Source organism: Ascaphus truei, chromosome 4, assembly GCF_040206685.1.
Source record: "Ascaphus truei isolate aAscTru1 chromosome 4, aAscTru1.hap1, whole genome shotgun sequence".
NCBI classification, from domain to species: Eukaryota; Metazoa; Chordata; class Amphibia; order Anura; family Ascaphidae; genus Ascaphus; species Ascaphus truei.
In genome coordinates, this window is record NC_134486.1 from 3,954,037 (window position 1) to 3,967,425 (window position 13,389).

Below are 13,389 nucleotides of genomic sequence, written 5' to 3' on the forward strand. Positions count from 1 at the left end.
CTTGCAGTGCGTTGGCGGGCTCTCCCTTGCAGTGCGTTGGCGGGCTCTCCCTTGCAGTGCGTTGGCGGGCTCTCCCTTGCAGCGCGTTGGCGGGCTCTCCCTTGCAGCGCGTTGGCGGGCTCTCCCTTGCAGTGCGTTGGCGGGCTCTCCCTTGCAGTGCGTTGGCGGGCTCTCCCTTGCAGTGCGTTGGCGGGCTCTCCCTTGCAGCGCGTTGGCGGGCTCTCCCTTGCAGCGCGTTGGCGGGCTCTCCCTTGCAGTGCGTTGGCGGGCTCTCCCTTGCAGTGCGTTGGCGGGCTCTCCCTTGCAGTGCGTTGGCGGGCTCTCCCTTGCAGCGCGTTGGCGGGCTCTCCCTTGCAGCGCGTTGGCGGGCTCTCCCTTGCAGTGCGTTGGCGGGCTCTCCCTTGCAGTGCGTTGGTGGGCTCTCCCTTGCAGTGCGTTGGGGGCTCTCCCTTGCAGTGCGTTGGCGGGCTCTTCCTTGCAGTGCGTTGGCGGGCTCTCCCTTGCAGTGCGTTGGGGGCTCTCCCTTGCAGTGCGTTGGCGAGGTCTCCCCTGCAGTGCGTTGGCGGGCTCTCCCTTGCAGTGCGTTGGCGAGGTCTCCCCTGCAGTGCGTTGGTGGGCTTTCCCTTGCAGTGCGTTGGTGGGGTTTCCCTTGCAGTGCGTTGGTGGGCTCTCCCTTGCAGTGCGTTGGCGGGCTCTCCCTTGCAGTGCGTTGGCGGGCTCTCCCTTGCAGTGCGTTGGTGAGGTCTCCCTTGCAGTGCGTTGGTGGGCTCTCCCTTGCAGTGCGTTGGTGGGCTCTCCCTTGCAGTGCGTTGGTGGGCTCCCCTTGCAATGCGTTGGTGGGCTCTCCCTTGCAGTGCGTTGGTGGGCTCTCCCTTGCAATGCGTTGGTGGGCTCTCCCCTGCAGTGCGTTGGTGGGCTCTCCCTTGCAGTGCGTTGGTGGGCTCTCCCTTGCAGTGCGTTGGTGGGCTCTCCCTTGCAATGCGTTGGTGGGCTCTCCCTTGCAGTGCGTTGGCGGGCTCTCCCCTGCAGTGCGTTGGCGGGCTCTCCCTTGCAGTGCTTTGGACGTCTCTCCTTGGCAGTGCATTGGCGAGGTCTCTCCCTTGCAGTGCGTTGGCGAGCTCTCCCTTGCAGTGCGTTGGCGGGCTCTCCCTTGCAGTGCGTTGGCGGGCTCTCCCTTGCAGTGCGTTGGCGGGCTCTCCCCTGCAGTGCGTTCGCAGGCTCTCACTTGCAGTGCGTTGGTGGGCTCTCCCTTGCAGTGTGTTGGTGGGCTCTCCCTTGCAATGCGTTGGTGGGCTTTCCCTTGCAGTGCGTTGGTGGGCTCTCCCTTGCAATGCGTTGGTGGGCTCTCCCCTGCAGTGCGTTGGTGGGCTCTCCCCTGCAGTGCGTTGGCGGGCTCTCCCTTGCAGTGCGTTGGCGGGCTTTCCCTTGCAGTGCGTTGGTGGGCTCTCCCTTGCAGTGCGTTGGCGGGCTGTCCCTTGCAGTGCGTTGGTGGGCTCTCCCTTGCAGTGCGTTGGCGGGGTCTCCTTTGCAGTGCGTTGGTGGGCTCTCCCTTGGAGTGCGTTGGCGGGCTCTCCCTTGCAGTGCGGTGGTGGGCTGTCCCTTGCAGTGCGGTGGTGGGCTTTCCCTTGCAGTGCGTTGGTGGGCTCTCCCTTGCAGTGCGTTGGCGGGCTGTCCCTTGCAGTGCGTTGGTGGGCTCTCCCTTGGAGTGCGTTTGCGGGCTCTCCCTTGCAGTGCGCTGTTTGTATCCCTTCCCTTTACGCTGAGATCTGTGGCTTATGTAATGAGGATCCCGGGTAAATAAGGACACCTCCGTCTCTAACACTGTCTGTCTGTGTGACTGTCACATCATGATCCCCCCACATGTCTCACACGGGGACCTGCCACTAACCCTGTACTGCTCCATTTGCCCTCTCCTTGTGTCTTAGACGCTAACATTAGATTGCAAGCTCTTCGGGGAAGGGACTGGTTGTACCTGCGTACACTGTCCGTGATCTGTATAAGAGAGGTGCTGTTTACGTTAGCGCAGGAGAGCGTAAAAATTGTAACCGGAAACGTGTCCTTGTGCCTTGTCCCTGACTCCAGGCACGGACTGTGTGGCATTCATTACGTGGACTCCGGCTTCCTGGGGTACAAGCCTTACTTTGTAACACCACGGAAAGGAACCGTCTGGGTAAGATACTTATACTGTGCGTGCGTGTGTGTGTGTGTGTGCGTGTGTGCGTGTGCGTGTGCGTGCGTGTGTGCGTGTGTGCGTGTGTGCGTGTGCGCGTTCTGAGATTTTCTGTATTGCTGCTTTTTTTAAAGAAAAAACTTTGTGAGACTAAGAGCAGAACTTAAGTCCTTTATTTTCTCTGATTTTCTGGGAGTTCTGACCCAGTATGTGCCGGTCCCGGTGTGTGTCTGTGTGTGTCTGTGTGTGTCTGTGTGTGTCTGTGTGTGTCTGTGTGTGTGTGCTAACGTCTCCTCTCCCTGTGATGTTCTGACCCAGTTGGTGCTGGTCCGTTCTGTTTCTGTCTGTACGTGCGGTCACACTGACCTCTGTCTCTTCCTTGACCCCTATTTCCAGCTTTGACCTCTGTCTGTTCCTGTCCTCAGAGTATTTCGGGCTCGGACTGGCTCAGTGCGCTCTCCGCTGGGGACGTCACCGGGGAGGTGATTGTGATCGTTCTCCCCAACCTGAACGTCCATTCCATAAACACCAAGCGCCCGGCCAACCGCAGATTCGTACGTATTGTGGTTATTTTGGTTCTGATGTGCGCTTTTGCTGTAATCCTCTTGCACCGCCCGACCCGTTTCTCAGAGGTGCAGATGTAGCAGGGTCCGTGCTCCCCCTGACACGTTCTGGGGGATATTGTGGCGTTCTGAACGAGTGGAATAACCCTCACTAGATCTTTCCCTGTGACCCTCCCACAGCAGGGTAACACAGAAGAGACCTGTGACTCTCCCACAGCAGGGTGACCCAGAGGAGACCTGTGGCACTCCCACCGCAGGGTGACAGAAGAGACTTGTGACCTTCCCACCGCAGGGTGACACAGAAGAGACCTGTGACCCTCCCACCGCAGGGTGACACAGAATAGACCTGTGACCATCCCACCGCAGGGTGACACAGAAGAGACCTGTGACCCTCCCACCGCAGGGTGACACAGAAGAGACCTGTGACCCTCCCACCGCAGGGTGACACAGAAGAGACCTGTGACCCTCCCACCGCAGGGTGACACAGAAGAGACCTGTGACCCTCCCACCGCAGGGTGACACAGAAGAGACCTGTGACCCTCCCACCGCAGGGTGACATAGAAGAGACCTGTGACCCTCCCACCGCAGGGTGACACAGAAGAGACCTGTGACCGTCCCACCGCAGGGTGACAGAAGAGACCTGTGACCCTCCCACCACAGGGTGACACAGAAGAGACTTGTGATTTTGTAGAGGGAGAATGGCCCGGTATTAAAGGGGTTGCACCCCATATGGCCACCCCCTGACCTCACCAGGGAGGCAAGGGGTTAACTGGACTGCGGTCCAGGAATGTGGTTTTTACCTTGCTGCAACATCAAAATGTGTATTCCCCTGTTATAAGGCATTGTCACCATTTCAGTGTTTGCACCACACACTTACTGGGATCCGTTCGGGAGGAGAAGGGTTAATAGTTAGGCAGTGATTATAGCCCTTTGTTCCTTGTTCCCGCCTTATCAGGCTCCATTTTGTAGTGTCCCATAGGTCGCCATTGCAGTTCCATTCAATCCAATGGCGAATCCAGCGGTTTTGGGCCTGTTTCCATTGAAGACCAGCAGGTGGCGTCCGAGAGGAGGAGCGGCGGTTTCCCATTGTAAGTCAATGGGGCTATTGACTTCAATGGGGATTCCTCGACGCCGACCTCCAGGAACGGGTTGGCAGCCATCCAGACCGCAAAAGCGGATACATTTTCTTAAAGAGAGCTTTTATCACTACTAGTTCAAGGTCAACTACAATTGGCGTGGGAACCCTAGGTTCTAGGGCACCCAGAAATAAAAATTCTTTTTGCCCCTAGCCCCTTGGAACCACCACCGGGTCCGAGAATGAGGGACCCACGTAAAGGATCGAGCTCAGCAGGAGGGTCGCGCCATTGACTCTAATGGCGGAGCGGAGGTCCCATTGAATCCAATGGCGGCGCCAGGCCCATGCATTGCCTATGGCGGCACCGGCCATTGATTCCAATGGGAGAAAGTCGCGTGGCATTAAAACGGCTAAGTCCGAAACTGTAGAATGTGTAAGTCCATATCTCCGGTTCTGCGAGGACAAGAGGGCTGGGATTTGGGTCGCAGGTAGTCACTGCTCCGGCATGACTGCATGGCCATTTCCAGCCCTCTCCGAACAACCAGATGGAGTATGGGCAAATGTAAAGAACTGTGGTTTTCCTATAGATTTCAATGGCGGAGTTGCTCCATTGAAAGTCTTTAGCGGCGGAGCCCATAGACTTCAATGGCGGAGTTGCCCCATTGAAAGCCTATAGCGGCGAAGCCCATTGACTTCAACTTCGGAGTTGCTCCATTGGATGCCTATAGCGGTGGAGCCCGTTGATTTCAATGGGAAAGAGTGAAAAGCAGAGATTCATTTTTAGAGCGGAGAATCCTGCATTAAAGTAATAAGAATTTTAACTTGTTTTTTGTATCTCCGGTTCTGGGGGTCGCAGAGAGCTGAAACTTGGCCACCATGAAGAGTCACCTCCGGCATGAGGGACTGGTGAGTTTCAGCCCACTGGGCCCAGCAGAACGGATTATTTTAATATGTGAAGATATTAAAGAGTGAATTGTATTTTGGGTCTGGTATAAAAACCCAGAGCCCATATGTTATGTTAATGGTCAGGGAGGGAGACAAGTGGTCTATCATAAACTCCTGATCAAAGACTCCCCCCACCCTGCTGTGTGTGCGAACACAAAGGAATGCAGGACATGGGTACTTGATATTAAGTGTTGTACTTCACACCTTGGACAAAGGGTATCCTGGCAAAGCCAGACTTTAAGACGCCAAGCTTGTGGGTGGGGGGCTAGGGAAATAAGCCCCTGATTAGAATAATATCCACCCAGTGGGCGGGTATTAAGGTGCCCCTCAGGTGAGGTGGCAAGGAGAGATTGGGTGCAGGTAATTGTTCTCCAATGGCCTGCACTCAATAATAAGGTATAGACTGGAATTGCATATAAACCAGTGTCCAGCCTATCCTCTGTTGTCTTTTGTGTATTTTCGTGATTGCTGCATGAATTGCTAATCGTGTAACCTGATTACTTCATCATTCCAACCCTAAGTAAGTGTATATTTTGCCTGTTATTTGTATATCTTGTGTGTTCACCTTCTTTAAGGAATAAACTGTATTTATTATATCTAAGTCATGTTCAATTCAACCCTGAGATATATTTTGGTGTGTATTATTATAACCTATCACAAGTTACCGTGACAGGCCCTCCCACCGCAGGGTGACACAGAAGAGACCTGTGGCACTCCCACCGCAGGGTGACACAGAAGAGACCAGTAGCCCTCCCACCGCAGGTTGACACAGAAGAGACCTGTGACCCTCCCACCGCAGGGTGACACAGAAGAGACCTGTAGCCCTCCCACCGCAGGGTGACACAGAAGAGACCTGTGACCCTCCCACCGCAGGGTGACACAGAAGAGACCTGTGACCCTCCCACCGCAGGGTGACACAGAAGAGACCTGTAGCCCTCCCACCGCAGGGTGACACAGAAGAGACCTGTGACCCTCCCACCGCAGGGTGACACAGAAGAGACCTGTGACCCTCCCACCGCAGGGTGACACAGAAGAGACCTGTGACCCTCCCACCGCAGGGTGACACAGAAGAGACCTGTGACCCTCCCACCACAGGGTGACACAGAAGAGACCTGTGACACTCCCACCGCAGGGTGACACAGAGGAGACCTGTGACCCTCCCACTGCAGGGTGACACAGAGGAGACCTGTGAGCCTCCCACCGCAGGGTGACAGGAGAGACCTGTGACACTCCCACCACAGGGTGACCCAGAGGAGACCTGTGAGCCTCCCACCGCAGGGTGACACAGAAGAGACCTGTGAGCCTCCCACCGCAGGGTGACACAGAAGAGACCTGTGGCCCTCCCACCGCAGGGTGACACAGAAGAGACCTGTGACCCTCCCACTGCAGGGTGACACAGAAGAGACCTGTGGCTCTCCCACCGCAAGGTGACACAGAAGAGACCTGTGACCCTCCCACCGCAGGGTGACAGAAGAGACCTTTGGCCCTCCCACCGCAGGGTGACACAGAAGAGACCTGTGACCCTCCCACCACAGGGTGACAGAAGAGACCTGTGGCCCTCCCACCGCAGGGTGACACAGAAGAGACCTGTGACCCTCCCACCGGAGGGTGACAGAAGAGACCTGTGACCCTCCCACCGCAGGGTGACACAGAAGAGACCGTGACCCTCCCACTGCAGGGTGACACAGAAGAGACCTGTGGCCCTCCTACCGCAGGGTGACACAGAAGAGACCTGTGACCCTCCCACCGCAGGGTGACACAGAAGAGACCTGTGACCCTCCCACCGCAGGGTGACACAGAAGAGACCTGTGACCCTCCCACCGCAGGGCGACACAGAAGAGACCTGTGGCCCTCCCACCGCAGGGTGTCACAGAAGAGACCTGTGGCGTTCCCACCGCAGGGGGACACAGAAGAGACCTGTGACACTCCCACCGCAGGGTGTCACAGAAGAGACCTGTGACCCTCCCACCGCAGGGTGACACAGAAGAGACTTGTGGCCCATTAGGCCTAACCTCCCACCACAGGGTGTCCTTGACCGACGTAAAGGACATATGTCCCATGGGGTCTGTCCCTCCCACCAGAGACCGTGATGTACGGGGACGGGACACGTTGAATCTTATTCCTTGTCTAGACATTCTCGGACAGATTTCCCCATTAACTTCATAGTTGAATTTTGGCTGAAAACTGAGAATTTCCCCGCTGTGCACCTGGTTTGCAGGTTCCTTGTGTGACTGTTCCCATTTCTTCTCCCGTCTCTTAGCCTATATACAAAGCAGACTTCCTGCCGCATGCCCCCTCACCCCCCGAGGACCCGCACTCCGGCACAGAGCTGCCAGCCGGACCCCTGGCGGAGAGCAGCGACTGGGACCATTTCAAACCCAAATCCTTCCGGGCCGCAGTGGGGAGATTCAGCCTCGTCTTCCGGGACATGGATCTGGTAAGGGAGGCGAGCCTCCGCTCCGGAGACCCCGGCAGGGCGGGCTGTGCTAGGGGAACACAGAGAGGTGTGGGGGGATCCCTGAGTAACCCGGGTACCTGAATAGGTGCTGCGAGGAGTCAGCGACTGATAGAGGAGTTTTTAGGATTAGGATCTCATGGGATATGGAGGCTGAAGGGTAGGGCTCAATGTAATGTAATATATAATATTAGCACTGCAGAGGTTACTAGTATACTGGTGAATAGATCGTGTGTAACAGGTGTAACACAGGGGAACATGGGACAACATAGGAATAGGGGCAATAAGTCAAAGAAAACATTGGGAGAACAGTGACACAGGGGGAGATATAGGGAGACTTACAGGGGAGGGATAGGAGACTTACAGGGGGAGATATAGAGAGACTTACAGGGGGAGATATAGAGAGACTTACAGGGGGAGATATAGAGAGACTTACAGGGGAGGGATAGGAGACTTACAGGGGGAGATATAGAGAGACTTACAGGGAGAGATATAGAGAGACTTACAGGGGGAGATATAGAGAAACTTACAGGGGGAGATATAGAGAGACTTACAGGGGGAGATATAGAGAGCCTTACAGGGGAGGGATAGGAGACTTACAGGGGGAGATATAGAGAGACTTACAGGGGGAGATATAGAGGGACTTACAGGGGAGGGATAGGAGACTTACAGGGGGAGATATAGAGAGCCTTACAGGGGAGGGATAGGAGACTTACAGGGGGAGATATAGAGAGACTTACAGGGGGAAATATAGAGAGACTTACAGGGGGAGATATAGAGGGACTTACAGGGGAGGGATAGGAGACTTACAGGGGGAGATATAGAGACTTACAGGGGGGATATAGAGACTTACAGGGGGAGATATAGAGGGACTTACAGGGGAGGGATAGGAGACTTACAGGGGGAGATATAGAGACTTACTGTACAGGGGGGATATAGAGACTTACAGGGGGAGATATAGAGAGACTTACAGGGGGAGATATAGAGAGACTTACAGGGGGAGATATAGAGAGAGACTTACAGGGGAGGGATAGGAGACTTACAGGGGGAGATATAGAGAGACTTACAGGGGAGGGATAGGAGACTTACAGGGGGAGATATAGAGGGACTTACAGGGGGAGATATAGAGAGAGACTTACAGGGGGGATATAGAGGGACTTACAGGGGGAGATATAGAGAGCCTTACAGGGGAGGGATAGGAAACTTACAGGGGGAAATATAGAGAGAGACTTACAGGGGAGGGATAGGAGACTTACAGGGGGAGATATAGAGACTTACAGGGGGAGATATAGAGACTTACAGGGGGAGATATAGAGACTTACAGGGGGAGATATAGAGACTTACAGGGGGAGATATACAGAGACTTACAGGGGAGGGATAGGAGACTTACAGGGGGAGATATAGAGACTTACAGGGGGGATATAGAGACTTACAGGGGAGATATAGAGAAACTTACAGGGGAAGATATAGAGAGAGACTTACAGGGGGGATATAGAGACTGACAGGGAGAGATATAGAGAGACTTCCAGGAGGAGATATAGAGAGAGGCTTACAGGGGGGATATTGAGGGACTTACAGGGGGAGATATACAGTAGATAGAGACTTACAGGGGGAGATATAGAGAGAGACTTACAGGGGGAGATATAGCGGGAGACTTACAGGGGGAGATATAGAGAGACTTACAGGGGGAGATATAGAGAGACTTACAGGGGGAGATATAGCGGGAGACTTACAGGGGGAGATATAGCGGGAGACTTACTGGGGGAGATATAGAGAGACTTACAGGGGAAGATATAGAGAGACTTACAGGGGGAGATATAGAGAGACTTACAAGGGGAGTTATAGAGAGACTTACAGGGGGAGATATAGAGAGACTTACAAGGGGAGTTATAGAGAGACTTACAGGGGGAGATATAGAGAGACTTACAGGGGGAGATATAGAGAGACTTACAGGGGGAGATATAGAGAGACTTACAGGGGGAGATATAGAGAGACTTACAGGGGGAGATATAGAGAGACTTACAGGGGGGATATAGAGAGACTTACAGGGGGAGATATAGAGAGACTTACAGGGGGAGATATAGAGAGACTTACAGGGGGAGATATAGAGAGACTTACAGGGGGAGATATAGAGAGACTTACAGGGGGAGATATAGAGAGACTTACAGGGGGAGATATAGAGAGACTTACAGGGGGAGATATAGAGAGACTTACAGGGGGAGATATAGAGAGACTTACAGGGGGAGATATAGAGGGACTTACAGGGGGAGATATAGAGAGACTTACAGGGGGAGATATAGAGAGAGACTTACAGGGGGAGATATAGAGAGACTTACAGGGGGAGATATAGAGAGACTTACAGGGGGAGATATAGCGGGAGACTTACAGGGGGAGATATAGAGAGACTTACAGGGGGAGATATAGAGAGACTTACAGGGGGAGATATAGAGAGACTTACAGGGGGGATATAGAGAGACTTACAGGGGGAGATATAGAGAGACTTACAGGGGGAGATATAGAGAGACTTACAGGGGGAGATATAGAGAGACTTACAGGGGGAGATATAGAGAGACTTACAGGGGGAGATATAGAGAGACTTACAGGGGGAGATATAGAGAGACTTACAGGGGGAGATATAGAGAGACTTACAGGGGGAGATATAGAGAGACTTACAGGGGGAGATATAGAGAGACTTACAGGGGGAGATATAGAGAGACTTACAGGGGGAGATATAGAGAGAGACTTACAGGGGGAGATATAGAGAGACTTACAGGGGGAGATATAGAGAGACTTACAGGGGGAGATATAGCGGGAGACTTACAGGGGGAGATATAGCGGGAGACTTACAGGGGGAGATATAGCGGGAGACTTACTGGGGGAGATATAGCGGGAGACTTACAGGGGGAGATATAGCGGGAGACTTACAGGCATACAGTACGTACAATAAGTGGGCGGCTTTATCACGGGAGAGCAGAGATGAAAGAGGAGGAACGTTTTGTATCTAATATATCGTTTAGTTAAAGACCAGTACAGTGATTTCTGGAGGAGCGAGTGAGGGACTGATCTGAGTTTTAGCAGCAGGATATAGTCTGTGAGGCAGGAACATCCGATACTGGAAATATTGCAATAGTCACAATGGGAGAGGTTATGGGTATGCATTAGTTTTATGGGAGAGGTTATGGGTATGCATTAGTTTTATGGGAGAGGTTGTGGGTATGCATTAGTTTTATGGGAGAGGTTATGTGTATGCATTAGTTTTATGGGAGAGGTTGTGGGTATGCATTAGTTTTATGGGAGAGGTTGTGGGTATGCATTAGTTTTATGGGAGAGGTTATGGGTATGCATTAGTTTTATGGGAGAGGTTGTGGGTATGCATTAGTTTTATGGGAGAGGTTATGGGTATGCATTAGTTTTATGGGAGAGGTTATGTGTATGCATTAGTTTTATGGGAGAGGTTGTGGGTATGCATTAGTTTTATGGGAGAGGTTGTGGGTATGCATTAGTTTTATGGGAGAGGTTATGGGTATGCATTAGTTTTATGGGAGAGGTTGTGGGTATGCATTAGTTTTATGGGAGAGGTTATGGGTATGCATTAGTTTTATGGGATAGTTTATGGGTATGCATTAGTTTTATGGGAGAGGTTGTGGGTATGCATTAGTTTTATGGGAGAGGTTATGGGTATGCATTAGTTTTATGGGAGAGGTTGTGGGTATGCATTAGTTTTATGGGAGAGGTTATGGGTATGCATTAGTTTTATGGGAGAGGTTATGGGTATGCATTAGTTTTATGGGAGAGGTTATGGGTATGTATTAGTTTTATGGGAGAGGTTATGGGTATGCATTAGTTTTATGGGATAGGTTATAGGTATGCATTAGATTGATGGGAGAGGTTGTGGGTATGCATTAGTTTTATGGGAGAGGTTATGGGTATGTATTAGTTTTATGGGAGAGGTTAAGGGTATGCATTAGTTTTATGGGAGAGGTTATGGGTATGCATTAGTTTTATGGGAGAGGTTGTGGGTATGCATTAGTTTTATGGGAGAGGTTATGGGTATGCATTAGTTTTATGGGAGAGGTTATGGGTATGCATTAGTTTTATGGGAGAGGTTGTGGGTATGCATTAGTTTTATGGGAGAGGTTATGGGTATGCATTAGTTTTATGGGAGAGGTTGTGGGTATGCATTAGTTTTATGGGAGAAGTTGTGGGTATGCATTAGTTTTATGGGAGAGGTTATGGGTATGCATTAGTTTTATGGGAGAGGTTGTGGGTATGCATTAGTTTTATGGGAGAGGTTATGGGTATGCATTAGTTTTATGGGGGAGGTTGTGGGTATGCATTAGTTTTATGGGAGAGGTTATGGGTATGCATTAGTTTTATGGGAGAGGTTATGGGTATGCATTAGTTTTATGGGAGAGGTTGTGGGTATGCATTAGTTTTATGGGAGAGGTTATGGGTATGCATTAGTTTTATGGGAGAGGTTGTGGGTATGCATTAGTTTTATGGGAGAAGTTGTGGGTATGCATTAGTTTTATGGGAGAGGTTATGGGTATGCATTAGTTTTATGGGAGAGGTTGTGGGTATGCATTAGTTTTATGGGAGAGGTTATGGGTATGCATTAGTTTTATGGGGGAGGTTGTGGGTATGCATTAGTTTTATGGGAGAGGTTATGGGTATGCATTAGTTTTATGGGAGAGGTTATGGGTATGCATTAGTTTTATGGGAAAGGTTATGGGCAGTGTTCGACAAACCTATACATTTGCTCGCCCCGGGCGAGTGATTTAACCCCTGGGCGAGTAAATATTGGCCCAAGCAGCACACGTTTGGTACTAGGTGGCGAGTAGATTTTTTTGTGTGGCGAGTAGATTTATTGGTGATTTGTCAACCACTGGTTATGGGTATGCATTCGTTTTATCAGATAGGTTATGGGTATGCATTAGTTTTATGGGATAGGTTATGGGTATGCATTAGTTTTATGGGAGAGGTTATGGGTATGCATTAGTTTTATGGGAGAGGTTATGGGTATGCATTAGTTTTATGGGATAGGTTATGGGTATGCATTAGTTTTATGGGAGAGGTTATGGGTATGCATTAGTTTTATGGGAGAGGTTATGGGTATGCATTAGTTTTATGGGAGAGGTTATGGGTATGCATTAGTTTTATGGGAAAGGTTATGGGCAGTGTTCGACAAACCTATACATTTGCTCGCCCCGGGCGAGTGATTTAACCCCTGGGCGAGTAAATATTGGCCCAAGCAGCACACGTTTGGTACTAGGTGGCGAGTAGATTTTTTTGTGTGGCGAGTAGATTTATTGGTGATTTGTCAACCACTGGTTATGGGTATGCATTCGTTTTATCAGATAGGTTATGGGTATGCATTAGTTTTATGGGATAGGTTATGGGTATGCATTAGTTTTATGGGAGAGGTTATGGGTATGCATTAGTTTTATGGGAGAGGTTATGGGTATGCATTAGTTTTATGGGATAGGTTATGGGTATGCATTAGTTTTATGGGATAGGTTATGGGTATGCATTAGTTTTATGGGAGAGGTTGTGGGTATGCATTAGTTTTATGGGGGAGGTTATGGGTATGCATTAGTTTTATGGGAGAGGTTATGGGTGTGCATTAGTTTTATGGGAGAGGTTAAGGGTATGCATTAGTTTTATGGGAGAGGTTATGGGTATGCATTAGTTTTATGGGATAGGTTATGGGTATGCATTAGTTTTATGGGATAGGTTATGGGTATGCATTAGTTTTATGGGGGAGGTTATGGGTATACATTAGTTTTATGGGAGAGGTTATGGGTATGCATTAGTTTTATGGGAGAGGTTATGGGTATACATTAGTTTTATGGGAGAGGTTATGGATATGCATTAGTTTTATGGGATAGGTTATGGGTATGCATTAGTTTTATGGGGGAGGTTGTGGGTATGCATTAGTTTTATGTGAGAGGTTATGGGTATGCATTAGTTTTATGGGATAGGTTATGGGCAGTGGTTGACAAATCACCAAAAAATCTACTCGCCACACAAAAAAATCTACTCCCCACCTAGTACCAAACGTGTGCTGCTTGGGCCAATATTTACTCGCCCGGGGGTTAAATCCACTCGCCCGGGGCGAGCAAATGTACAGGCATACCCCGCATTAACATACGCAATGGGACCGGAGCATGTATGTAAAGCG

At 50.9% G+C, this 13,389-nt stretch overlaps 1 protein-coding gene across 1 annotated transcript in view; it reads left to right on the forward strand.

Moving 5' to 3' along the window:
* The window catches only part of GTF3C2 (general transcription factor IIIC subunit 2), a 75,146-nt gene that overhangs the window by 45,901 nt on the left and 15,856 nt on the right, over window positions 1-13,389 (forward strand). The window contains exons 4-6 of the mRNA XM_075595206.1: window positions 2,083-2,170; window positions 2,596-2,724; window positions 7,014-7,190. Of these exons, the coding sequence (XP_075451321.1) occupies window positions 2,083-2,170; window positions 2,596-2,724; window positions 7,014-7,190 (394 nt within the window). The remainder of the gene's footprint in view (window positions 1-2,082; window positions 2,171-2,595; window positions 2,725-7,013; window positions 7,191-13,389) is intronic.